At 44.6% G+C, this 27,695-nt stretch overlaps 2 protein-coding genes across 2 annotated transcripts in view; one reads left to right on the top strand and one right to left on the bottom strand.

Annotated features, from left to right (window-relative positions):
- T265_10917 (hypothetical protein) overlaps positions 1 to 27,695 on the top strand; it is a gene marked incomplete at both ends in the record, with an annotated part of 46,675 nt that overhangs the window by 11,887 nt on the left and 7,093 nt on the right. Inside the window, 7 exons of the mRNA XM_009177431.1 lie at positions 1,572 to 1,668; positions 5,827 to 6,163; positions 8,268 to 8,388; positions 10,382 to 10,565; positions 18,431 to 18,605; positions 20,936 to 21,153; positions 26,416 to 26,593. Coding sequence (XP_009175695.1) covers positions 1,572 to 1,668; positions 5,827 to 6,163; positions 8,268 to 8,388; positions 10,382 to 10,565; positions 18,431 to 18,605; positions 20,936 to 21,153; positions 26,416 to 26,593 — 1,310 coding nt within the window. The remainder of the gene's footprint in view (positions 1 to 1,571; positions 1,669 to 5,826; positions 6,164 to 8,267; positions 8,389 to 10,381; positions 10,566 to 18,430; positions 18,606 to 20,935; positions 21,154 to 26,415; positions 26,594 to 27,695) is intronic.
- T265_10915 (hypothetical protein) overlaps positions 18,573 to 27,695 on the bottom strand; it is a gene marked incomplete at both ends in the record, with an annotated part of 20,691 nt that continues 11,568 nt past the window's right edge. Inside the window, 2 exons of the mRNA XM_009177430.1 lie at positions 18,573 to 18,735; positions 25,729 to 25,822. Of these exons, the coding sequence (XP_009175694.1) occupies positions 18,573 to 18,735; positions 25,729 to 25,822 (257 nt within the window). The remainder of the gene's footprint in view (positions 18,736 to 25,728; positions 25,823 to 27,695) is intronic.

Raw genomic sequence — 27,695 nt, 5'->3', positions numbered from 1 at the left:
AGTTTCCTAAACGGGGCATCGATGTTTTCCCAACCTTTATTTGTGGGTCATTGATAATGTCGGAATCTCACTGTTCGTCCTTACGAACCTCTTCCGATCAGTTCGGGGAACTGAAAAGATGCCTAGCAACTGGTATTTTCTCAAAAATAGTGTAAAAACCTTGTGTGATGAGCGCAGAAACTCCAGTCTAGTTTCCTTCGCACCAAAGTTGCCCATCTGAATTTTGTTACCCCCATTATTCTGTTGATCCTCCCTTATGGGCAGCAGTGACTCGGGATATTCTTGAAACCTACTCATCCTTGTCTGGGAGGCAGTTGCTTTAAAAGGAAGTAAGACACATCTCTGAGGTGTATATGGGCCTTCATCTGCTTGTGGTTGTAGTGAACATCATCTCACGTTAAGCGAGACACTAGAGATCCTGGAAATATGTGGGCAGTCGACGATCTTATACTGTAGTCAAGAAAGTTACAATATCAAGTGTCCTTTGGAACTGTTTGCTGTACAGATTGATGTCAGCGAAATATGTTCATACTATGGGAGCTTTCTGTGCTATGTCTGAAGATCATTAGAAAACCGTGCGGTGCGTTCACTTCGTCAGCTGGATTCGTCGGTCCCTCCTTTCTATATTTTTGATTGATGGAATATTGGAATGTTACTGGAAAATCCCAGCCCGGCATGTGTCATTGTTCTTTTGACCTCTTGCTTTTACACGCCACAGCTTTAAATCTTTTTAAACAAAAGGTGGGTCTTTGTAATGTGTGCTTTTCACCTTCAAATGCGAACTCATGGACAAGAGTGGATCGCCTGAAATCTTTACGTTACAGGTGTTTCATTTTCGAGACAAGTGAGGTCTCATCTGGATTTCTATACACAATATACAGTAACCCGTGGGACATCAAAGCGACGCACGCGCTTACAGCCATCTGTGTGTTGTGCTGTCAGAGTTACATCAGCTTGTCTGCCAAAAGGTAGAGTGTATGGTACGTTTGTGTAAGCACTCCTCTGCGGTTTGGATACCCGGCCTCTGTGACGTAGATGCACACAAACCTTCGTTCTTCGACCATCGTTGCATCATCCAGCCGGCTTATAGCAGGCACACTGGTCGCTGAGATAAGGGGACAATACGTAAGCATGTGTTGGGCTGTGGGTCTTGTTTTCTCCTGGTGGTTGATCAAGTGAAGAGGCGTAGTCTGACCACAAGGGAGTTTCCTTCTAATGTTGAGCGGATGGCTCATGCTGTAGTCGAAACGGCTAGGACGGTTCTTAGACTGTTTACGGGGTATGACCGTGCAGCTTGATACAATGGGTAGAGGTCAGGCAATAGCTCCTATCAGTGGTTTACAACTTTCTGGATATGAATTGTCGTAGTCATTGGCGAACTAGCATCCACACCCTCACCAGCTTACTCCACCTTACGTTTCCTGATGTTCTTTTTTCGGCTACGGCTGACCGACTGTTTATGATTTATTTACTGCCTAAGTATTGCACATCATTCCAGGGCATTTTATTTTAACTTGTTCATCGTCGGCCTTTGTGAGCCTAAAGCGTTTCTGACCGCATTGTTTTCCTAGCTTTCTACACTGCGGAATGGAGCCTGTTTCAATCAATGTTGATCAATGAAGCATTATTCATATCATCAACACTCGCTCTTGGGTTGTTCCTGTTCGTGTAAGTGTACGTATTGTGATGCAACGATGCAACCCATTTTCGTCTTGTTTCACAGTTTTACACTTTGCATTGCCTTTCTAACTTACATGCAGCTCAACGACAGGAGGCCTCCATGTAAATTATCCCATTCAAGATCTAGCCTAGTGGGTCACACGTCTGAGGTGATTCCGTTTTTTCGGCGTGGTTTTTTTTCCGCGCAGCTTACAGTTCGTTCGGCCCCGAAATTCTCATCGCTTTAATGAGCTGGATTCTCGGATCCTACATATTCCCAGATCTTATTGTTTTCAGCTTGGTTTCCTGATGATCGTGTGGACGATCATCGCGTACACTTCACGTATGTCACGAAGACAACCTCCTCAGTGCTGTTTATTGCTAGTCTCTTATGAGCTAGATGTTTGCAGTTGTGTCGAGGAGATGAGCTGTCAACTGCGTTCCGAACTTCAGAGTGTGTAATCCAAGATTCTAATAGATGGGCAACCAGTAGCGCATCTGTACAAAGTCAGCTTATGCTAAATACTACCACGAAAAGTGCCGGAGTAATTAATATTTTGTGACATTTCAAAGAATGTCTCGGCATATTGGAAAATATAAGCGTGGAGATGTATAACTGGAGTAGCGTCTTCGTTCCGTTGAGCATCCCATGAACAACATACGGGTGAAGCATACGCCCAAAGCATTATGTCATTGCACGGCTGTCGTGACGATGAGGGCGATGACGACCACTTCATGTATCCACTGATTCATTTGAAGTGAATGATCTACTGTGGGATGTAGACCAATCCAGGTTCCACCGCTCCTTCGGAAGCAAAACAAACCCATGGTGACGGTTCTACTCCCTTGACCCAAGGACAGGGGCGCTTCCGTTAACGAGCACTTATTCGCAAGGACGGTGACATAAATCATGCCACTGATCAACTTGCAAAGACAGGGCAGTTCGCAGCACTAGGAAGGACTTTGTGATGATGGTGAAATGAGAACGAGCGTCCAACTTGCTGACCTCATTTTTCTTTTCGACCCGGTACCAGCCATGCGCAATGAATTTTCGTCTCCGTTGACTTGAGAGCTTGATCCCATGAATGAAGATTACTGTAAAGCCCACGGAGTGAGTTTTTGGAATTAGGGGTAGATGGAACACTTTTCGATTCGTGAATATTTTCGTTGACGATCTGAGGATTTAAAGACTTCGTTATGTAAGTAAACTTAGTCTGTGGTACAAACCACGAAGCACTGTATAGCTGTTTCTTCCTCAGTGGTAGTCATCAGCACTACGCATCGCACGAATCACGAGGCTAATAGAAAATTGCGACCTCCCAGCTTAACAGATCGGTTACGAACATCTTACCAGCCGTGTAATTAACTCACACGTAGACAAGATAGAATGCCGCTCATCCTTTAGTCGTGGAATTCAAACCACCTAGTCATGTGTTGATTAGCTCATCTCTTCTCAGAGTAAAGGCTCACTTGTCGTGTGGAACATTCCTCCTTCTGAGTTACTCACAGATTGGCTGTTTTATTTGCCAAGTTCGGTAATTAACTTGCAAACGCTCGTCACGAAGAGACACCATCAGTGCGCTGTTGGTTAGCACTTGGTAGCACTTCTCCACATGTGTTCCTATGGGTTTTGAAAAGCATCCATTATCTCGTGAGTTCATTAGTTCGTTTGCGATCCATTCTGCGTCGTGGTATGCCTTCCTTTGATTTGACTGGTAGTTTAGATACCTTCTATTTCACTTGTCCTGTTATATCTAACTGCTGTCCCCGCTTCAGTGCCCTTGTGTCGGAAAAGAGACTGGCCAACAAGGAACACAACTGCTTCATTGCAACAGGAGAGTGCAAAAGTTACGACGGCCTCGTGCCATATGAAGGGTACTTTTAGACACTGATCCGCCATTAGTGATTGCCCATCAACATCGACAGTTCCTTTATGAGATGCCTGGACACTTACCATACTCGGTCATGCTTCTGTGGCGTGCCTGAACACTCATGGGCTTTTGCTGAATTAATTGAGTGATTGACTGGCTTAGATACTTGCCGGCTTCCCAGTTGAGATTTTCGTGGAGTTTTAGGGTCTCAGTAAGTTCCGGGCATTTTGGGGTTATTTTCAGGAATCTGGCCTTCCCGACAAGTTCTCTTTGCTTGTCCCGATGACCACTTTCTCAGTTTGAATTGCGTTTCGGTTTGATAGCCCGTTTGGTTGAATGATCGCACTGTCCGGTTTTCTCAATTGCTGATGCCTGTTCGCGCAAGTTAGTCTTCAGGCTCGACGAAGAGATCGGAAGCCACTTGGTCAGCGACCAGCAAATTCAGATGGAAGCAGACGTCCAGAAACTAGAACATTATGAAAATTATTGTTCCAGGTCTGTACTGTAATGCATATCAACGAGACACTAACTTGTGCTTTTTCGATATTTTATCTGATAAGGGATAGTCCTGGCATCCTTACGAAATGGCTTCTACACGTGGATGGTCGTTTTTGTTTTTGTCTTTCTCTGCCAGTCTACACCCTTAGCCTAACTGCCCATGGCATCGATACCTACGTTGTCATAGTGTTTTTGGCGTATCGTTAACCGTTTTCAAGCCGTTTCGTGTGTGAGAAAATAGATGCGAGTGGTGGTAATGGGTGGGGGGAAGACTGAACCTTCCCCCGTGAGAACCTGTACCATTGGCACACTAACGCATCTGACCATTACACCGCAATGCTTAGGCGGCTATTCATCTGATATCAATGTACTCTTCTGTGCAAAGCCCCAGCCCAGTTCGTATTGTTAAGTTCCCGGTACATGTTCTCGCGCACTCTTAAACGCAGCTGTGCGCTGAACTGCACTAGTAACCCTTTTGTAGCCTGCAGTTTTGCCCACTCCTAGTCTACTGACCACTCCACTCATCCTATCTTACCACCTCGGTCACACATGAACTTTCATTTTAGAACAGTTTCCGTGTCGTTCCTGACCTCATTTAATGTATGAATCAAATACAATCTGATGGTATTGACGTAAAAACGCGTGGACAAGGAGATGCCTCTATTTACCATCCATCCTGTGTGGTAAGCAAACTATGCACTCTCCAAAGCGTAATCGGCTGGCCCAGAGCAAATGTAGAGTTTTGAGGACGCTTTGATATCCAGGTGACTGATAGCTCCTACCAAACTGACGGCTAAGAACCACACCACTTTTTATGTGCTAAACCTCGAAGGGTTGGGTGTTAGTTAGTAGTTTCCCCTACGGTGATAAGACTTTGATATACCAGTTGTTACCTTTTGGTCACTCTGGTCATTCACCTAAGCAGTGCATTGAGAAACTTCTCATTACGATATTACACAGCAATCACCCATAGCCTGTGATCAGTCAGCCGAGCTTGTTAGCTTATCAACACTGTTCAACCTCTCCGGGCGACGTGTAAAAGTTCCAGGCCTGCAGCGAACTTTTTACTGAACGTTACTCACGAATTTCAATAAATTATTGCCTACACACACCTAATCATTAAGACCGTGTATTTAGACGTTCTTAAACAATGGATTTACGGACAGACTTTGGACTTATCTGAAAGTAATATCCTTTTTGCTTATCACATCAACACACAACACAAGCCTTTTTCCTCTGCCAGAAAGTCAAAAGCACTTTCTGCTTGACGTCACCAAAGTTTGTTTGGCGTTTTAACCATGTGTGCATTCAGCCGTCTGGAATTGCTGACAGTTTTCAGCAACGAATGGTTTTTGGGTTTAGGGTGTGATTAACTTAACTGTTTCGCCGTTGAGCTCAATAGTTCATTCCTCTTTCGGAAGGAACTTGTTCCTCAGGAGATCTTTCTATGCTAGACTGCAAAATCGACGCTTTATTACCGATTCCATATTAACTGCATTTGTGATTATTTTTACTAACTTACATCGCTCATTCATCTTGAACCATTTAGGATAGCTTTCTGTTTGAGTTCACTATTGAATACAGTTTCAAATTTGCCATCTTACGCTTCCCTTTTCTGGATGAGTACCCTGTTTAACAAAAGCAGACCTTCTCAGGCAGAGGTCTTCCCGTAATTCCCGTAATTCGTACATGATTCTCGTTGCTGAGGTGTAATTTATGATGGTCTTTTTTGCTTGTTTTATACTTTTGTTAGTTTTTCAAGAGCATGACTCCATGCATGCTCATTTCTCTATTGCAGTTTGCATTTGAAAAACAAAAGACACAAGCCCGTCAACCTTGCGACCAATGACAGTGGGTTTCTTTCAACAGACTTTCTCAACTTATGTGTGGTTGCCCCGGCCGTAACCAAAACACTGCTGATTGGTGTGAATCGGTTGGAATATTTTGAGAGGTCTATGTCTTTCTTGTCTCCTGTTGTACATCAACGGATACGTTATGAAAAAGGTGCAATACTTGGTATCTACATGACAATTGTTGGCCTGGTCTCCGGTTCGCGTATCCTAGATGGTTTCACAAAATGTTCCGCTTATTTGGTTCACCGAACTGGTATCCTCTGGACCAACCATAATGGAACGGTTAGTTTCAGTGTTGAGTTTTCTCTTCAGTACTATTCAAGACGAAAACCTTTTTAAGCGATGGGGTCGTGGATTTAACGATTTGGTCGATTGCAGTTCTAGTTTTGTCTATATTATGCCAATCGCACCACATGTTATTCCATTGACCCACCGCATCGTTCCAGCTATGCGATTGTCTCACTTATGAGCTAAACAATAAGTGGTTCAAAACACACTTCGTCCAACTGGAATGAGATCGAATAAATATATCATTGTATGGCAGTTCCCTTTTACGAGAACGCCTATCGGATCGACTAAAATCGTCCTCTCGTCCAAAGATTTCTTTGATGAGGAGTTCAGGGTTCTCACTCACAAGTAGTTCAGGCATTAGTTTTAGAGTTGGTTGTTTAATTTTTCGGTCACGGGTTCACGGTGATGACCTAGTTTGCATTATTTCCCCTTTTGACCAGATTTTACAGTACGAGTTGAATGTGGACCTTTGCATTGATTGCCGCTAAATGCCCTTTTCGCATAGTCTGCACTGACCGCACTTTCACGGGGTTCTTTTATGCCCATTCAGGTCTGTGACCGTCTTTTGTAATCTAGGCTGTTGAACTGTACTGACTTATGTTGGAATGGTTGTTCAGCAAGTATCTTCTGAATGTTGTATCATCTGATCGGTCCTCTTACCGTTGCTTGCGCCCTTATCGCCAAATTAGTGAATCGTGAGCTGTGGTCCACGTTGTGGTCAGCAGGAGATTCGGTTTCGTTCCTTTCGGTGGACTAGAAAAGTATCTCCCAAATTAAATTGTGAGTGGCTTATTCTTAAGCAACATGTGGGTAGTCCGGACAGAAATATCAGCTCAGTTTTGTTTCACTGCGATTATTTTGAGCGCTATGGAGTATACTGCTAAAATTTGTCGTGCAGTGTAACCTTATCGGGTCTTCTGACTCTGATCCATTTCACTGATAACAGCACTACACACTTAGATGTGGAAACAGCCCACATTATAATTTGTATAAGATTGTGGTACCCGACAATTCATTTGTCACCTCACCAGTCATCACATCCCTGTGATGCCCCTGGATGTCCCTCTGTTGATCAAGAAGGTGTCACATTTCATTGAGTCAAAAATGGCGAAATCTCATCAAGTGAATTCGATAAACAAAGGACCAAAATATTTTACAAGCCTGAAAACTGTCGTAGCCGACGGTACCTTGACTTGCATGGGTGTTGCATTCGAAAGACAAAGTGATTTCTTGGTTCAATGTTCCGCATTCTGAGCGAAAAGAAAGCTAGTCAGGGGTAACAGTTTATGCGGCAAAGCTTATGTAGTGGATTTTGCCCGTCTGCGGTAATCGAGGCGTCGTAAAGTCGACATAGGTGCATCGAGCATTGGAGAGATTTTGATTTAGGGCCAACATTATTCCCGAAGGACGTAGCGACCCTGTCCTAAACGATTAGGATTTAATCGTGAAATAGTTCGGTCCATGCCTGGCGTTTTGTAAACGCTGAAGGCTGTCCTACCTGAATCTTCTCATGTACCCTAATGACGAGCAAAATGACGGGTTACTCGTCATTTTGCACACTGATAATTATTGATAAATGGATCGAGTTGGCTGGTGTAGGGCACCGGTGTTACTGGTTACGAACTAATTCTTCATATCCTGCGCTCTCCGTTGTTCAGGTCTTTTTGCCATTTCATATTCAGCTCTTGAGTGGCTTTTACTTACTGGTATGGTGCAGTACAGATCACGACCGGTTTTGTCCTTCTCGGGGCTCATCAGGTAGGTGCGGTTCTTCTTGAACCCAAATTGTACAGATTTCGACAAATACACGCATTTGGATATCACTTTGGGTTTCACGAGAGACTCAACTGGATCTCGCGTTTGTGATGTTCTTCAACTTTGGGCGGTCTTTTGCAGCACATTCATTTGAAGAATACCATATAGGAGAGATTCAGTTGAGTCTCTTGTGAGAACCAAAGACCTTTAAACTCCAATTAAAACACTCACTATTCACGTTGGCTGTGGTATCCATCAACTCACCCTTTGTCTTTTCGACGACCATTCTTCTTGTGTCAACACTGGCTCTGATCGATTTTCTCTCTTCCTCCTGCTTCAGTTCGAACAAATTTTTGGACAAACCGGACTCTTCTTGTATTTCGAACTTTCAATCTACCTTTTCTGGCCTAGCATCATGCGAATACTGTTCGGAACTGTACCGTCAGGTTGTGTAGCTTTCCGTAAGTGATTAACGAACGCGTTGTGGACTGTGGCTTGATTGATGTTCCTTATGAGTAATGTGGTGTGCCCTGTTTGCTCGGTTGGCCGGTGTCACTGTAGCTTTAGGATATAACTGAAGGTCTATGGGTTTTCGGACCAAAAGGTAGGTTTTGCCTAGCATTCTCGTCACTAAAATTTGTGCGACTGAGTCGCTATTGCAAGACCCCACAGTGTGTCTGGCTCTCGCACCACTAATTCACTTACTTGTTTGCCCCTTTTATGATATTTTTAATTTACTTCTCAGTTGTCACTTTTGAGTAGGATGTGTTTAAGTTTACACACTGAATGCTTTATTCTAAGTTTGCGTGAGATGATCCCTCTCGCTGCGTCAATTAACAGTTGTTTCGCATTGTGGTAGGCCATACTTACTCTAAGGATGGTTTCCGTTCTGTTGGTGTTGGACTTTGACTGTTCCATTCTTGCGAAGTCCCTCATTTAAGAACCCTCTCCATAGTCCTTTTCCCTGGCCAACTGTGTTGCGAACATTCCCGATAGGGACCTTTGAATCATGCGTGAGTTCGATAATCCCGAATATCAAAAGGGAGCATTCGGTTAGAAATTCTACGGTACTATTACTCAAGGGTAATCAAAGTTATACAGCAACACCCTCAATTATCCACGTTCGTAGCGTTAACAAGACAGCCGCTGACCGGCGCAATTCAGTTTCGACGGTCGCACACCAAACAACGATGAGCAGAGAGTCGGCTCAGTAGTGCGGTTGCGGATCGCACACCAAACAGAGAGTCGGCTCAGTAGTGCGGTTGCGGCCATTTCTTCCGGCGGTTATCGTGTTTCTCATTGGCGGTGCGATCACGCGGAGCCATGGGAAAACAAGTCAGGACAGGTTCAGCAAGCGGGACACGGATGTGCCTGGATAAGTTGGTCAGCTACGCACGTTCGCGCACGACGCATGCCAATACACAAGTGTCGGACGGGACGGCCTTTGCGGCAAGGTGACTGGCGGGTGCAGATGAGCAAAACATGACATAGATGAATGGGAAAGTATCATGAGGTTCAGTTCAATACCGGTACAGTGTAGTGTCAAGGTCCTCAAACCTGACAACAGCGAGCGGAATATTGTCCCGGCGGTGCTGATTGCGTCGTCGCCTCCGAAACCAGTTTCGTGATTTGGATTGGCGGTGCGATCCCACGACAGTTCAAGTTAGAGCAGGCTGAGCAGAAGAGGCACGAACACTCGTGCGTCAGCCGCGCACACCAACATCCCCATGCTAACATAGCAGTGCCAGGTCGGCCTTTGTGGCAAGGTGAGTAGGGATGGACAGATCAGGTGGAGATCGAAAGTACATGTGCCGAGTGAGCAAACAGACGGGGGTATTAGATTCGGCATGTGTGCATTTTTTTTCGTTCATAATACGTCTGCATGATCTGAGCGATCGGTAACTCAGTAAAAGAAAGATGCAGCGTATTTTTATGTTTGTTAAACGTTTTACAGAGTTATTGAGCGTTGCGTCTAAGCCTGTTATCCAGATCAGTTGTCCCCTGTGTCTGCACGGTGATGCTGAGTTGCTCTGGTGTTTCTAAACCGTGCTTGACGTTCAAGGGCTCAACATTTTGTCCAAATAAACGTTTTTTACTTAATGCTGCGTGGAACTAAAAAACTGTTGGGTTTAGGTGATGCTGGATTAAAGCCTTTAGCGATACAAGCGGCCGTCTCTCAAAAAATAATATCGGGTCCAGACGCTTCACTGGTTCCTGAACTGAGCGGAATTTGATTTGAACAGGTGTGTTTGGTTTCTAAACTCTTCACTTCTAAATTGCACTTAGGTTTACCAGTGACCGATTTAGAGAGTAGGTGGTGCTAACTATGGAGCTAAAGTCTGCTATGGTCAGCTGCACTGCGTGGTTGAAAGTTTTACCTACGACCTACGATTTATTATCAATTTGACCTCTTCTATGTACTGAACGTGCGTCTCTTGATTTGGTTCCATACAGAATCCGCCTTACTTCTCACTGGCATTTCGCTCTACCTGTCCCCACGACTGAACGGACCGGTGCAATCAAAACTGGTTGGAGCTCAAAGCGCGATACGCAACAGTGCTCGGCATTGTGTAGTCGCGGCATTTTTTCTGCTTGGTGCCTTAGTGCTTCTTGGAAGTGTCTCTTCTGCCGGCTGGACGTACGTTTCGGCTTTTTTAGAAAAATGCTTCCGTAGCTGCCCCTGTAGCTCGATCATTTTATCACAGTGTAACCTGAGGTCTGAACTTTTCGCTATCCTGTCTTGATACCACACCGTGAATTTCGGTCTGTTCATAGATTACTTACATTTTTTAAATTTTTTTTGTCACTGACAAAGTTTCCGGAACGGCACAAATTATTTTATTCTTCAATCATGCTTAGTTAGGTTCAATTGCACGTTGCTTTTCTATTCCAGTTTTGTAGTGGTTAGTACCGAGCGATAGCTTCTGTCTTACTTTGTAATTCCGATCCTCTGGTTCAATTTCATAGCGAAAGATTAGGCCGTATATAGAGCTTTTGGGTGGCATCTTTACAGTACTATCAGTAACGACCGATATCCATGACACTTTCCAATGGCATCATTTTGTCATCAATTTCACTTATAGTTTTTCGGATAATGCAAGAAAAACTCGAAGGCAACTGAATTCCTGCTAGAAGATATCCGTTCGGTGTTTTTGTTGCTTGGTCGCTTCTCCTACCAAGTGATGTCAATCATTAATTCATTTATAGAGCGACAGTGATCTGATTTCACGGGTTTGTCGCAAATGAACTATGGGGTCCTCTTGACTGCAATACTAACGATCCTCCTTTGACACGTCAGTGTGGCTGTACATAGTAATAAAAAGTCGGAGGTTGTTAGTCTTCCCACGACAATATGACCGACTTCGTAATGGGGACTGGGTACTGTATTATCAGTCCGGCCCAAAGCATAATGGATTGCTTGTCACACCGATTGCCTCCTTCCTGTATAGTGGAAATCTCCAAGTCCAACGCCCATCAAGCCCTCCACGCGGATCACCAAAGGTCTTTCTTTTCAAATATCATTTCTTACATTATCCACCTAATGTATTCTACGTATGGCACTTGTTTAAAGCCACGAAATATTGGAGATATACCCGCTAGATCTCAAAGACCTTGGAGCGTTAACACTGCAAACCATTGATGGTTTCTAGGGTGTCTGGCGGTTGATTAGGCGGTGAAAAGTTTCTGAAGTAAACTCGCTTGTTGGCGAAATACACACACTTACAGGCATGCTACCTAAGCGCCGTACACTTCGGATGCTGCACGAAGAGAAAATCAGCTGATGGACTCTACTTCTATCTGCTACCAAACCACCTGACTTAATCCTGCCACCTTGACGTGGTGATCAGGCTTGAGTGCTGCATTGATCCTATGGGCTTCATCGACTGGAACTTCGTCCCACAAGTGCAGCAGTACCAGGAATTTCAAAGGGGAGCATTCAGACCAAGAGGAGCCTGGCCCCGAGTAATCGTAGTACGAGGCGATGTGGGCGGTAAAGTCGTACTGTCCTCGGCGGTAGGAAAGTGTAGGCACTGTGTTTCCTCCAGGTGATCATCATGTCCTTATTCATAGAAGTAGCGACGTTACCTTCCTTTGAGGAAGGACGGCTTACAAAATGTCGGTCCTAAAATGCCTCACACCGATCGCCCAAAGGTTGACCGTGACCACCAACACACTACTCAATACGGTCGGCGTATGCCCCAATGGATTGCTGATGGATGGAGAGAAGTATACTTTCCATCGAGGTTTATTCGGGATCATTAGTCGAAGAAGAATATCTGAGATTGTGATCCTTGCGCGCGATGTGAATGCCCAAGCCAGTCGTCTGAGCACTTTCAACTTACATCTGGGCGTTCGCATCGAGGTCCATGTTCGTCGCGCAGACAACGGATGGCGGCTCATCCTATTGTGTGTTGATCATCAACTGTTTCTCAACGGCGCGAATTTTCTGCATAAACGTTCGCATCGCGTAACCTGGATGCCACCAAGTTCAAATCAACCATGGACTTAGTTAGATCACGAGGCTATCAGCCACCGATTGAGAGTCATAATTCAAAACTGCCGTTCCTTCCGAGGCGTACAACTCGATACCAATCGCGTCATGGTGCGTGCCCGCCTAACAGTTCGTTACGGCCAGAAACATCTTAATCTACCACCATCTCCGGGAAACTACCATAGCTCAACAGTATCGACCCGAGCCAGCTCAACAACTTTCTACAGTGAATCAATAGTCTACTAGTGGTGAGCACATGGATGAAGCATAGCAAGCTGTGGTAGGATCTGTGCTAGCGGCGTTCAGCGTTGTCGATTTGACCACAGGATATCGTAGAGATCGCTAGTCATGACTGATGCCAGTTAATCCATACTAACAGACAACGAGCACCACGGCCCACGCAAACCTCTCAAACGCCAGATGGTGGAGAGTCTAAGGAAAGACCGAGAGCTGTTGCTACCGGAAACAGCTGTGCCCCATATCAAATAGTACGATCGAATGGCCCTAGGAAAGCAACGGTCAGTGAAACGAAAAGTGAAAAAGGCGGCTCATTAATTCACTTGCAAAAACGGCGACTTGGAAGAACAAACAAAGAACAATTTGCATGATCTTTTGCAAACAACCTCTGAAGATAGTACATACGGATGATTGGAATGTAAACCTTAATCTTCTTTTGGAAGAAGAAATAAAGTAGAATATATCCGTAACAAAAAGTGAGCAGCCACCAGGACTGGACGGTCTGTGTCCAGTTCTCTTCAAAAAGGCGGTTTCCTAGTGACCTGTCAACCAAAGCTCATTGGTGCTCTATGGAATGAAGAGAAAGTGCCTGCAGAGTTGGGCATATCGACGGTCATTCATACCTTCAAAAAGGGTCCTTAGGCGCTGTGTGAAAACTACTTTCTCGTCAGCTTGGTAGCTGTGAAATCGAAGGTTCCCTCTGGTGTGATCCTTTGAAGAGACATTTCGTGTAAACCACTCTGGGTTTCGTCCTGTAAGAGGATGCATCGGATCACATCTTCATCCTCCGACAGATTGTGGAACACCGACACTTTTCAGCAACCAACAATGATTGTGTTCCTCGACTTAAAAGCTACCTTTGACTCTGTGGACCATCAGGCACTGTGACATCGTCAGTGGAGCGAAGGTGTCCAGCATGAATTCTTGATCCTCCCTAAGCCGCTGTACGCAAACTTACGCGGACGTGTGGCATTCTATGACAAGCTCTCTCCTGAGTTCACTGCAAGGCAGGCAAGACTGTTCTCTTTCGTGTGTTCTCTTCAACTTAGTCATCTATACGATTATGGAGAAATCAATACCGTCCGCTAATGCTTGGCTATTTGAAGTGCTCCTAGGTTATCCGCTCACAGATATCGAGTACACAGACGACATAGATGTTGTTGGATCTGATCGAAATAATTCTGCCTCATGGTTTAGCATGTGCCTCACATCTGCTAAGTGTAAAGTGCTGCTGTAAGTCTGATGGATTTGAATCCTAATCTCCTGCTTCAGGATGAACCGATTGAGGTAGTGAACAAATTTGTCCAGCTTGTCCAGTCCCGGTGGCGTCGGCAAATATGATATTTCCATCCGGATCGGGAAAACCAGAGCAGCTTTTGTGAACCTGTGGCTTAGGCATGACATCAGCTTGTCCTTCAAGAGTCGGGTTTACGATAGTGCATTGCTCTCTATATCATTGTATGGGTCGGAAACATGGACGCGCACTGAGGACGGCAAACGAGCTAGGGGAGGTCAAACAGTGACTTAGCACTGAAGTATGAAAGCCATTGTCAGCAAATTCAGCTACGCTCGTCATTGTTGACTTCCTAGATGGGGACTGTGAGACGGCACATGTCATTGTCAGACATCGCATAATCGCACCCTCAGTGGCATGCATTCATTTCGTTGCTTTCATTGCATAGCTGTTCTCCCAATTTCCCCAAAGAAGAGTCCATTGATATGCCTGTATTTACGCATCAATCATGTCAACTACCGCCTCCAATGTGCAGCTATCTGCTCCCCTCTTCAAATTATCGGGAGACGAAACTGTGGCAGCGAGAACCACTGTACGACAGGTACACGGTTTTTAATAGCTGGACTTTACTTGTTCGGCATGCTTCAGTTTTTGGCTGCTGGGTATACGCGTTGTACTCCGGTGAATAGAGCAGGTTGAAGCAATCTGTATTACGAAAATGTATTCAACTATTCAACTCNGAGAACCACTGTACGACAGGTACACGGTTTTTAATAGCTGGACTTTACTTGTTCGGCATGCTTCAGTTTTTGGCTGCTGGGTATACGCGTTGTACTCCGGTGAATAGAGCAGGTTGAAGCAATCTGTATTACGAAAATGTATTCAACTGTTCAACTCTTGGTTGTTTGCATTCCTAATGCAATTGTACCTCGGCATTCGGCGTCGTGAGTTTTTTTTTTGGTTAACGGTAGTGGTTGGATGCAGTTACGCTGCTCCCCTTTGTTTCGGGACTATTAAGCAGCTGTGAAATGAAGCGGATCAGGATAGTCAAATAAAGGGGCTTTGAGAACACAACCAAGGGCGTGATCCAATAACAGGCCAGACGCCATGTGGCATAGTAGTTTGGTCAGTATTGGGATGGGACGCGTGGGTGGACATCAATATGCTATGGGGACATACATTTTGGACAGTTTTAGGCTCACACTTTCAGTCTGGGTTACAGATTCACGAGTATGAGGTGTGCTCGTCTTCAAAAATCCCGTCGTTTTTCTAGGTAATAGGCGATTTTCGCTTAAAGCGTGTATGTCGTGGTCTTGATCGATATTCATTCCATCAGGATTGTTGTTAGCTCCTAGCGCAAACTTTTCAGTCGTTATGTGTGTCCATTGAAAGATTCAGGTCCGATTTCTGCTCATCTTGCTTACTTCTAGGTTAGCATGGTCAAGGCCGCGTTTTTACTGTTCTCCGGCGGTTTGAATTGTTCTAACTGAAATATATCCGGCCATAAATCAAACACATGTGTATGTAATTCAGTGTCTACGAGGTTCGACCCAACCATTCATGCCATTGTGCTGTACAAATCAGTGTAGCCGTGACCTTATGGATTGCTGGGTTACTCACACTAGTATCAATATTCGGTTGACAGTGCATGTATATTGTTCCTGTGGGTTGAACGACCAGGATCTCTGTGCATGTGAAAGGACATGACTCGTTCTCGCGTTCTGTTAGTTTGTTTGCTGTCATTTACTCATATTTATGTTGCCTCTATAGCTGTGTGACCTGTTTAGAATGGGTTTTTATCCGCTTGATCGTAATGATGTCTTACGGCTTAGTTACTGCTCCAAAAAGCCACCAAGCACTTCAATGAATCGTTGATCAGACGTGTGACTGAGGTATTAGTGGATTCAGCGCAGGGCTAAGTAACTGATGACTCACGTTATACTGCTCAGATGAAATGCCAACAAGTCAGATTTTCGGTTATCATCATCACGATCATCATGATCATCGACAGCATGACATCATTGTTCAACGCTGATGATTCTCTGATTTATTTGTAAGCCTTCTTGTGAAGAAAAGAATATAAGGGGATGGCGAATAGACTTAATGCTAGCTTACTTCAATCATTCCGAGGTTCCTACACCGCTAGACATTCATTCAGGCAATCTGAATAGAAACTTACAACAAGAACGCCACTGAAATCGATTAGTAGCAGCAACCAAACTCCGGGGTGTCACGCGGTCCCCATACCCCTCTGCCATGTTAAGGATTGGCCACCTCTCTGCTTCTGTCACTCTAAATGGGGCACAGAAAACAGCACTCTTCAGTAAACCATTTTTCAGCCTACACAGTACATGTCTCAACAAACGCAGCTTCTGGTACTGAACATATTCTTAAATGAAAGTACCCGTTGCACAATCGAACACTGGCTTTCTAACCGCCTCGTTACGGACTCGCCGATACCAACCCATACGATCTATGGTTCGGAGAAAACGATCGTTGAAGACCTGAAGACGTCTCAGTTCCGCCACTCGAATAGGCCAAACCGAACATGTGTACGACAAAACAACTCCTGCTGTAGCCTGATTGGGCACTCCCTTGAGATTCGCGGATATACACTTTTGACGCCGTAGGTTTCTCAAATCACCGAACGCGACTCCACCCTTGCTGATTCGTGCGTTGACTCATCTGTCACATTACAATCAGAATTATTACGACTTGCATGGTACATAAATCGCTCCACAAACGATCGGAAGTGGAACAGCGGTAATCTTGCGGTACACAGGTCCTACATGCGAGCCCATCGAAATACGGAGTTATCGCTGACTGGGTAGTTGAAATCGTCCTTCGTCCCTTGTGTTCACGATGACAACTAACTATCGGACTACACTGCGTTATGCGAAGGTATTCGAATCTCACCCTTCAGCCGAATCTGGATAATACTCGGGACATTATTGAAGGATTTCGACGATGCTCTCCCCTTTCGTTAGTCCGATTCTTCCTGTCTGGGGAACTATTAGAATAAAACGCGAATACGAAACAATCAAGGCCTCTCATTAATAGCGTGGACGATCACCATATAGGGTTGTTTTCCGCAAGCTCTCATTCGGTTGACATCGGAGTTATAACTTCCGTCAACTGAATACGAAACAATCAAGGCCTCTCGTTAATAGCGTGGACGATTACCATATAGGGTTGCTTTCCTCAAGCTCTCATTCAGTTGACATCGGAGTTATAACTTCCGTCAACTTATGTCTGAATATACTTTTGGAAAATTCTTGAGGCAGAATTCAATAGGAAATCCGATTCAGGGGAGGATCAATATGGTGGTGCTCATCACCCAATTTGTGCTTGTCAGACACTGTATTTTCCTAGATAGATAACTTGCTTTCCAGTCATTTATTCAGTTCTGGCAAGGTGACTCAGTGGTTAGACTGCGAATTTACTGACCGGAAGGTCCGTGGTTCGACCTCTGCGTCCCGACTTCCCCTGTCTAGGCTTGTGCGACCTGGCAGTATCCCAGCCCTCGTGCTTCTTTCGGGTTGCATGGCAGTTGGGCACCGAAAGGGTGTTACAGCTGGACGATTATTATTTCTTTATATTTTATTTTCTGATTGTTCACTGAGAGTTGAACCGTTCATTTCCACTTGCCCGGGCAGTTTGTTGAACCAGTCTGTGCCCTGCGCACACAAGTTGTAAGCGATTTACCGGTTCGTGGTGGAATGAATTCTTGAACCGGATAACCGTTTCCTAGATTGCGTCACAGCGATTTCTGCAGCACCCTTGTTCATTGATGAAATGCTACTTGTGTACCAAGCAGAGTCCTGTGCGTAACTCAGCAAGCGTTTATTGTTTTCGCTGGGGCGAGGTTGTCAGGTTGTCATCCGTTTCTCACGCGGTGTGTGATTATTTTCGTGTCCCAACGCACTGTCGGTCATACGCTTGATAATTGGACAGCAGCGTGGTTAATACGAATCCTAAGGCTTTGGGTAACATTAGTAACATCAAGTTAGTTCGCAGTTGCACACAGTCGCACCTTCGATGGGTATGTAAACACATCTTTCGAGTATCGTAGATTATTGTTGATGTTTCCAGACAAAAGTTGGACGACCAAGTATCATCCAACTTCCCTTGCCTTCACGACTTGCCGTATTACCATTGTAATTTGGGTAGTGGCCACTGTTTCGAGAAACAAATTCGTGGGCATTCAGACAGCTTTCCAGGATTGAGTGCTATCTTTATTGTTCAACTATCTGTTCCCACCGATTTTATGCCCAGGGCTAAGGGCTAATTAACTGATAGCGAGTTCGGAGAGACTCAATACTATACGACGCAGTACGTCATTGTGGTTTGTTACCATCAGAACAGGTTATCCTCGGTCTACGGTTGTTTTCACCTGGACCCTTCGAAGCGTAATACTTTGTGAGTATTTGTTATGATACACATTAAGAGTTGCTTAAAAGAACAGTAGCAACTCTGATTCCTATCGAAGTTCTTTTGGGGGTACATTTTAATGCATCTGTCGTTTCTCTTTCTCTCTCAGTTTGCTTCTTCTATTGGTCGGCGTCCCTGCTACAGTCTATGTCATTGTGTGTTTGGCTACATCCATGGCACTCAAAAAAGATAATATTTTGGTGGCATTTCGTTACAATTGGATTATTTCTTCGATGGAGTGGGGCCTGTTGCTAGGCCTCGTGTTGTCTGTTCTCTTTGTACGGGTAAGCGCGCATTTTTGAGTTTGATCCATCTGTTCTAGGGCGATACCGATTCATAAGTTTATTGGAACATTTGTGCACTGCTTTTCGGTTATCCATAGGTGGACGTTGCTTCATGTGACGAATCTCGACACTGAAATCCTGAAGAAAAAGTACTCCGTGTACCGTCGTGTGATGTATATGATTTCATTGCATTGTCAGTAGAAACGCAGACAAGCTTAATCTCTGTCTCACTTTCGTAACATGTGTTGGTCATTAATGCAAACGACGAACGAGAAACATAGACTGCAGTTTCCCGATCGACCGATAGATCGATTCAAAAACACCCTGATTCTCACACCATGTGTCCTTTCGTGCGCCAATTTTTCCACCATGTAAGCGCACCAGGTTAGCATTGCCAACCTCGTGGGAGTGTAGAATTCAGCATCTATTACCCTAATTCTCGTGACAAAGATCCCTATAAGCCGCACAGGTTTTCAACGGGTGACAAGTCCTCGTGAATATGAAAGAGAAAACATTCTACTTGCTTCCTCGTTTTTATTCAGCAAACGGTTCACTCTACTGAGTGCTCCTAAGCTTTTATCTTCCGTATTTCAGATAGCTTGAAGGGCTGTAGATTTTCGACCCACGACCGGACAGGAGATCCATGGTTGCTCATGATTCATGGCATATTAAGTAGTGTAATATGCTCAATAAATGAATCTGAGAAAAACTAAAGGTTGTCACTGTGCTAGGTTACTCATCGTACACCTACGCATGATATTGACACTGCAAACTTGAATAACCTCAATTTAATGTTTATTTCTTCCGAAAAGCTGGTCCGCTTTCATCCTCCAGTTATTCCAGAGATCACCTAAAATGTCGCTTAAGTTTCTGTTTCCGGTTGGCGAACTTTGTTTTAGAAACGACCAATTTGCCTCCTCCTATTACAGAAAGTTCTACATGAGAAAGAGGTTAGGGCGCAAATCCGAATTTCCCGTATTGGCCAAATCTAGAGATCGCGTGATTCCAAAATCTCTACTTCGAAACACTGTAATGAAAGCCTCTTGATTTGTGGAATTCTCTTGGGCGATTCGGCGGCAGTTGTTTCAGTTAACCTAGATGTAGAGCAGCTGAATCAGCAGCCTTGGTAACCGGGATCCACTGTCGTACTACGTGTCGTTGTCATCTTAGGTCGTTTTTCACACTTGGCGAGATCTTCAGCCTACCTGACTGAGTCAAAATTCTTGAACAGTTGTTCCTCAGCAAACGAAATCAGGCAAACTAGGGCGGAAACCATCCTGAGAGGAGATAGCCTGCTGCAGACTGCTTATCGACACAGCTGGGGCGTCGTGCATTTAGTTTCTGTGGTGGACTGAAAATGTTTAGACAGTACTACTGTAGTCTGATAGTACCAAACTTATACCGTACATCTTCATTGCTGCCTTGAGGACGTCCACGTTTCACCTCGTATACTTTGATACTCTTCAAGTTGGCATCTCTCGCTCGTACTTTTGACCTATGCATTAGGGATATCCTATTGTTTAACAACCGAACTGGGTGTGAAAATGCTGTTTCCCCTGCTTGAATTCATTCACTCCTACCCCGAACGGCCTTCGTAAAGCGTTAAACTGAACGTCCCTAGGCATCAGGAAGACCACTTGAAGGCCTTCAAACAGGCCCGCTACTAGTCCTGTTTTCGTATAGCCTTTCTGCTCATGGACGGCGTACATTCCACCTGTGAAGAATCTTTTGGTCTGGATACTCAGGTTCAGTCGCTCCCCATAGTGCCATCTCGCGTTTGACTTGTCGGGTCGTTCCGCAGTTATTTTGATTACACGTGCTCTTCATGACCTAAAAAATCTAACATTCTGAATCTCCAGTCCTTTCAATATTTAACTAAATGCACTAAACGTCCTAGAATTTCTTTTGCAAATATTTCAAAACACTTGGTCGTTCTGCCACGACATCTTTGGACGAAATCGTCCATGTCACGTCCTGAGCCTTTTCACCCCCTTCCACTGGTTTCAAGTTTGAACTTTTATCAGGACCTACTTCAATGTTCAAAAACCTATTACACTGATTGGGGTAGATCCAGCCGAGTGCCTCTGTTGCGGCGCGGTGTTTTTGGAATTATTAGCTAGGTTACTGCCTACTTCAGTGTTCAAAAACCTACTCCGGTATATTACACTGATTGGGGTAGATCCAACCGAGTGCCTCTGTTGCGGCGCGGTGTGTTTTTGGAATTATTAGCTAGGTTACTGGTATACTATCTTTTGCGGCTCACAAAAAATGGACCATAGTAAATTCCTACTGGCTGAATAAATCCATTATCCTTCTTTTCTTCCACTCAGATGGACTTGACACTTCTTGGCATACCATCACTCTTCTGCTCCGTCCTTTATGCGACGTGCATATGCCTTCTTACTCAAGCACGATTCTCCGATTCTCTTCGAGAAGCGATGGAACCTAGTCAGCCTGACTTGCTGCCCATTCTGACCTTGAGATCGGATGAATCAAAGAAATTGCAAATGTTCCTACTACGCGCCAGAACACGCTTCATGTTGATGAAGTATGTACCTAGTGCAATCGCTTTCACTTTTTTCAACATAACCTTACATTGCAGTATGCACTCTCAGTTGAATACACCCCGGTCTCCAAAGGCTCAACCTTAGTTCTAGTTCATCCGTTAAACTGTTCCACTTAGGCCAGTTTATTCCCCCTTGCTTTTGGGGATTCATTTGTCAACAGGATTGGGTTTGTTCCGTCAACAACCAAGTAAAACTATTTGGAATCTTACTGACCGCAAAACCAATGCACACACAAACACATGCTACTCTGCGTTAGAGTTTTGGTCACCTTTACAACTAGACACAAACCCATTCAATTTTGTTCATATCCATCACTGGTTATGAGTTATATGTTGTGTGCGAAAACCACTAAAGGTCACACAGGGTTGACTACGCTTTAAGTTAAATAGCATAATCACTGTCACCGGTGTAAGCACACCGTAAGCACGTTACCTATCTCGTGGTTGTTGTGCCATCATCTATGTAATTTAGAGTCACACAAGCTAACCTGTGCAGGTAGATTTATGTGACGCATCGTGCTCATCACTGGCGGAACAGTGACTTGGGTCAGCGGACCTTCGCGTGGTGGAGTGCGTTCCGTGCGCTTCATCCAGCGCGCACTTAGGGCTAATCCCAGACGGGTTTCCTCTGCTCTCTGGGGTAAGTGGTTGGTTCAGTTTTGTACTGTGTGACACTGGTTTGTTCAATCCATTTCAACGCATTACTTACTTCATAGACGGACCACTTTCTGTTTAAAAGTGGATCGACCGTCTAGTTCAGTTTATCAAGCAGTGCAACTTACTGTGGTTCCGGTCCACACTTTATTTGTTTGCTTGTATTATCAACTTGGAAAGTCCATAAAACCAGCCTGGTTTCAAATTGCTGATTAACGCAGAGTTTTCGACGGTGCTTCGTTGCATTCAGAAATCTGGTTTCTCAAAGTAGAATGTATCAAAAATGGTGCGTTGTCCTCATCTTGTGAAAGCAGATGTCGAGCTCTGCCGGATGTTTTTAGGTTAGATTACTCACGCACCATAGATTAGTTGATACGAGAGTCTGGTCATGTGTTTCGAACCATCTGTCTGATAGAGTTTCTCCCGCCAAGCATTCACAAGATGGAAACTAGTCCAATGTGAACAGTTTACTCCTAGCAGGAAACGTGAATGCCATTACCAGCACACTCAGTTTCGCTAACAGCTGTCGTCACCCCCGATGGTTATTTCGAGACGGGCCACAGTAACGGTTGACGACTTTGACAGACAGAACCTAGCCATATCATACTCGATGGTGTCGGTGCACCGGAGCTATCGAGACCTTACTTTAGGGCTAGACAGTTCCTGAACCCTATCATCTGCGAGCTGCTTCGTCATACCTGGATGAATATTTTGTTGTTTTGAGCTGTCGCATCCTGTGTGCAGTTCTGGGGTCCAAATTCATTATTCCCCAGCAAGCAAATTGTGGTAGTAGCAGACACGGTGCAGCTTATTTGCTGATGATGTTGAATACTACAATGATTATGGCAGTGGAACACCGGAATCACAGTAAACAAGATTAATGGTGGACGAGTAGCTACGGTGGCAGTACTGGTTACTCAACATGACGGTCACTGATAGTAACTGAGTAACTCGTGAGGATAATCAATTGACAATCGGGTTAAGCATGACTGCGCCTATCTGATGACCCTCAAATAGGGTGAAACCGGTCGTGGGTTGTCGTAGGGTTTTCAGCAACCTAGTGAGTAGTTCCCTTTATGAAAATATACTGTGATATCTCGAGTAGCGTGCCAACTGAAACATGAGGCAGCACATTCAATTGAAGAATATTATGAACGAAAGATTCAGTTGAGTCTCTCGTAAAAACCCGATTGATTTGCAACTGAGTGTGTTTCTCGGAAACAGTCCAATTTGGGTTCAAGTAAAACATAAAGTTGTCGGGAACTCGGGGACTGCGCTCATTTGATGAGCCTCAATTAGGGCAAAACTGGTCGTGGGCTGTCGACGAGTTTTCAGCAACTTTGTGAGTAGTTTCCTTTCCGCTATTTAAGTCATCCAACACTCGGTCGACTTGAAGCCGTTATGAGGCTACAGAATCTCACTTACACTGTTTTTACAGGTTACTCTGTGTGAACTCATTACTCTAGCGCTACTTTCCAACTATCATATCTTCCAGGGAAGTGCTTTGTTTGCTTCCACTAGCCTCCGTCACCACAGATGAAAGTTCTTGCAGCATTTTATCTAGAATAGCGTATGCTCTCAGGGCAATGTTCAATTGACGGGACAATTCTGTGGGTTTCAGCTAACGAAAACACCGCTACGGACATATGCGATTGGATGTATCCGTTGGTTCCCATAGTGATCCATCGTATTTTGCCCATACTGATGGCTCGTTATGGAGCTCTAAGTTAGTTCTTTCTACAAATAGGTTTTCACACAACCTTTTTTCTCCCACGTGAAGTGAATCTGCCACGCAGTTAACCAGTCTACTTTAACCTGAGAGCTTAGTCGGTTTCACAGCCTCGCTCCACTACCGTTCCTCACGTAATTTCCAGCAAGTTGAATACCACATACTATCTTTTGTTACTGCTAGTTTCGGGTTAATCAGTTCACTTTCAGATGTGGCTCATGCACTAGAGTTGAGTAAGTTGTATTCACCAATACTGGGTGGGATCGGTAAAGAATGAACGCTCATTAGTCAGTGGTGTCGGCAGAACGTGATAGAGAAGATTAGGTCGTTTGCGTTTTTCTTTGAACCGGGGACCGTTAACTGCTGTGAGTTGGTAAGAATGCTTCTCACCACTACACTAGACATTGGATCTCAGTGCCTTGGTATAAACTGTGATTATCAAGATGATAAGTCTTCACCGTCAGCTCTTCCTTGTGGTAAGTGTGAGGTGATCACCTTTGGATCGTTCCCCTTGGACAGACGGTTGGGTGATTTCAACTCAAGGGTGCGGGCTCTCCGCTCGACGAATTACGTAACCTCCTTACAGAGTTAGACTCGTTCTGCCGCAAGAGAGCCATTTCTTTTCAAAAAAAAGATTCCACATGTCTCATAATTAATGCTTCTCTGTGTCCACTTGATTCAGGTTAGGCTTCATCGACAAACGCGGAAAGCCCTTTCAGTTTAGAGCTGCCATCTGTTTACTCACAACGCATTATGCGGGCACCGGAATGTTATAAAATTCGTTTTTGACATTTGTTATGATAGCATGGATAACCTCTGTATGCTTTGAATCAATTTGATGCCATGTCGACACAAACCTAGTCGCGCTCATCCAATCATGGTTGACTATTCAGTCTTTCGTAAGTCGATGGAAACCAATATAGCTGACCGTAATTAGCGTTGAAACACCCCTGCAGTAACAGGACCAAGATCACATCTTCGTGTAGTCTCGTAGGTTTCAGCCATATGACTTTAGGTACTCGTCTCATCTAACTAGACTGGCAAAATCTGTCATGGTAACTCATGCTGATTTGATCATTCGGTCTTTTCACCCGGTTTTACTTGAGCTACACATGTATTTTGCCCTATCACATGCACTGCTCTTGCTCCCGCCTTTAGACTCGTTTTGTGTACTTGGATGTCAGCAGTTGAGAAAGTAATGTCAGCGAGTTTTTTTTGTAGATAATCCAGACAAACTGTCAGTATGTACAGTCTGGAGTTGTTTTCTCCGTTTCACCTGTTCATTTTCGTCGTGCTGTCAATGCGGCAAAATGACTTCCATCACGATCTTTACTTAGTCTGCCCTGGTTTTGTCATGTGCGGTGATTCCCTAAACTGCCCATTGTCAATTGGAACAAATATTTTCTCTTCGTAAACCTTCCAACTTCGTTGCTTTTCTCCATAGAAGGGCTTACCATATGGATAAAGGTGACTGGGTCGCTTGACCCTTTGGTTTGGGGGTACTATATGGCCGTGGACTGTTTTTGTGCGTGTGATCTGTGCTGTACGTCCTGCAACTTGCTTCCTCCATCCCACTAATGATGAAGTGCCTCCTATTGGTTACCGGGGATCGAGCATTTAGGCTCTTTTGAGCTCACGCCTTGGCACAACTATATCCTCCATTAGGAGTAGATCGCATGGCTACTCAATTATTTAACAAACCCTATCGTTCAGCTACAATACTTGAGTTGTCGTGCAACCTGAAGGGAGAATTATGCTTGAGGTACTGCGCCATCGGGTCAATCCAAAAGCGGGGAAATCTCCGTTTTCTCGTCCCCCACCATTTTCATTCGGCTAATCTATTTAGCAACGTTGGACTAGAACACTGGATGTTTGCTGCCATTCGTCCATTCATGACAGCGCAGCCCCGTATCCAAAGATATTCAGTCAATTTTTTTTTAAAGAATTTGTGTGACCAACTAAGTGGTAGTGTCCAGTCATAGAGAAATTGTCAGATTTACTGAGAAGATTAGAGTGGACAAAACCAATAGGCACCACTCACCAAAAAATTTTAGTTATCCTTAAATAACACACCCGTAGAATTGTTACCTTGTTACATTTCTTGGCACCATCTAATCGATCAATGGAGTTGTTACAAAAAGTCTACGGAATTTATGACTCCTTGCGCAACATACCTGTCCGTGTGATTTTGTCGCGATAATTTTTCACTGGCTCTATTTTGGAAATCCTTTGGTGACTCGTCTGAAAATCGATGCGTTATGGAGTGGTCTGTAAGAATGCATGGACAACTTTGATATTCTAGTCCAAGCTAAGGTTTTTGTGGGTGTCTGCTCATCCTTTATTCGTTATGGTGCGTGGGGGGTTGCTCCAACTTTAGGCTGTGCACCTTTGTTGATTTTGAAATCGTGACGGGTAAGGATAGTCGCATGCTTGTTCTTCGACAAAACTGGCATTTCCGGAACGGAACTCAACCGAGCTTTTCCCGTGTAACTTGTTGCTTTTTTCACTTGAATTTTCTTTAGATTCCAACGGCTTATTTGCTTTATTGTTTTGTATAGTGTTCACTCCAGGTGGCTGCTCAACGACAAGTATTTTCGATTTGGAGTTCATCGTACTTTAAATCTGTGCTGAATGTACGTGGTTGAGCCATCGGATTTTGGCCCCTGTTTTTTCAGTACTGACCCTTAAGCCGTAATTTTTATAATGTCCAGTTTTCCCTTGCTTCATGGCGAGATCATTTCCCGTTTGTATACCGATTTTCATGGTGTTGTTTTCAATGTGAACGACATTGTTTTTGTGTGGGGTTACTGATGGCTCTGGCCATCACACTGTAAATTTATTGTTGCATTTCCTCTAAACAGTTTGCTGCTTGGAGTCGCTGCGTTGGTTGGTATTTCCGCGTGTCAGTGGTTTGTAGCCAACGATTTTCCGGACTATAACAGTCTGTTCCCAAATCCAGTACCCATCGCCTTTTTTGTCCTCAGTCAGTTGGCCTCAGATCGTGTGAACCGCAGTCCAGTTCGCTCACGCAATTCGAAAGTAAGCGCTTCGCTTTGCGTGAGATTTTTACCTCGCGCGATCCATATATGATTCGGCACTTTGCGTATGCTTGTTTTTCATCTCCGTCACATCACAAGCTCACCAAAACTTGTTCCACTGGATCATTTAAGCTAAAAACTAGTGCTGCCGCATTTTCGTCTAAACTGAATGTTTTCCGTTTTATTTGCGTGTGCTTTTTAGATCCTAACATTTCTTATACATGCGATTTTCTTGTTGTCTATATCCTATCCTTAGGCAAATGCCAGAGGGGTCTTAGCCACCTGTGAATGTTAATATCGCGTATCTCTCGGTCAGTGTTTGCACCAAAGGAACATCGCAACACGGCAGCCATTAGATATGCGCCTTATTCGAGCTGGAGCCTGGGTGCCCCACGACTCTGTCTATGTTGCGCTTTGTCGCTGGCCTATCTCACCTTAGGTCGACATTAGATTCCGCTTTCTCAAATTATTGATCACATCTGACCGAGCACCGATTCAGGTTACGTTAACCTTTCAACTATAAGCATCGGAAGTTATGACAATCGTCGATCATTGCATGAAATCCGCCCGCTGTCTCCATTACTAATACGGGGAGGGGATTGCTCATGGCTTCGCTTCTGTTCAGTCACAAGGAAAAAACTAACTCCATATCAGTTAAGCTTTAGACGCTCTTCTCATCCTCCCTATNTCCTCTGAACCGGTGGAAATGAAGCCATTTTGTCGGCAGTCATTCGAGGTTGAAAATCTTTGGAACTTTTTGGAAGGCTCTGAGGATATGGCGGATACAGTGTGATTGAAGACTGAACAGGGTAAGTGGTAGCGCTGAAAACTCCTCATGAGCTGGGCACTAGCTGTCCTGGATGCGTCCAATGGTGATTTTGTGATAACTGAAACGACTCTTTTGGGCCCTACAGCTATCCCACCACGTGCAGTCTAAGCTCCGTCACGAAAAGACTGGACCTTACCGTGGTGTGACGGTTTGCGCACCTCAGCGATCCATTGAGCTATACTGAAGAGTGTCCCGCGACACTCACAGAGTCTCTCATACCAGGTTGGTCAATGGTTAGAGGTCTGACGAACACAGTCTCCTGGCCCTCCAGGTT

The sequence above is a fragment of the Opisthorchis viverrini genome (genome assembly GCF_000715545.1).
Source record: "Opisthorchis viverrini unplaced genomic scaffold opera_v5_420, whole genome shotgun sequence".
NCBI lineage: Eukaryota > Metazoa > Platyhelminthes > Trematoda > Opisthorchiida > Opisthorchiidae > Opisthorchis > Opisthorchis viverrini.
This window is presented reverse-complemented; position numbering and strand designations above follow the sequence as displayed.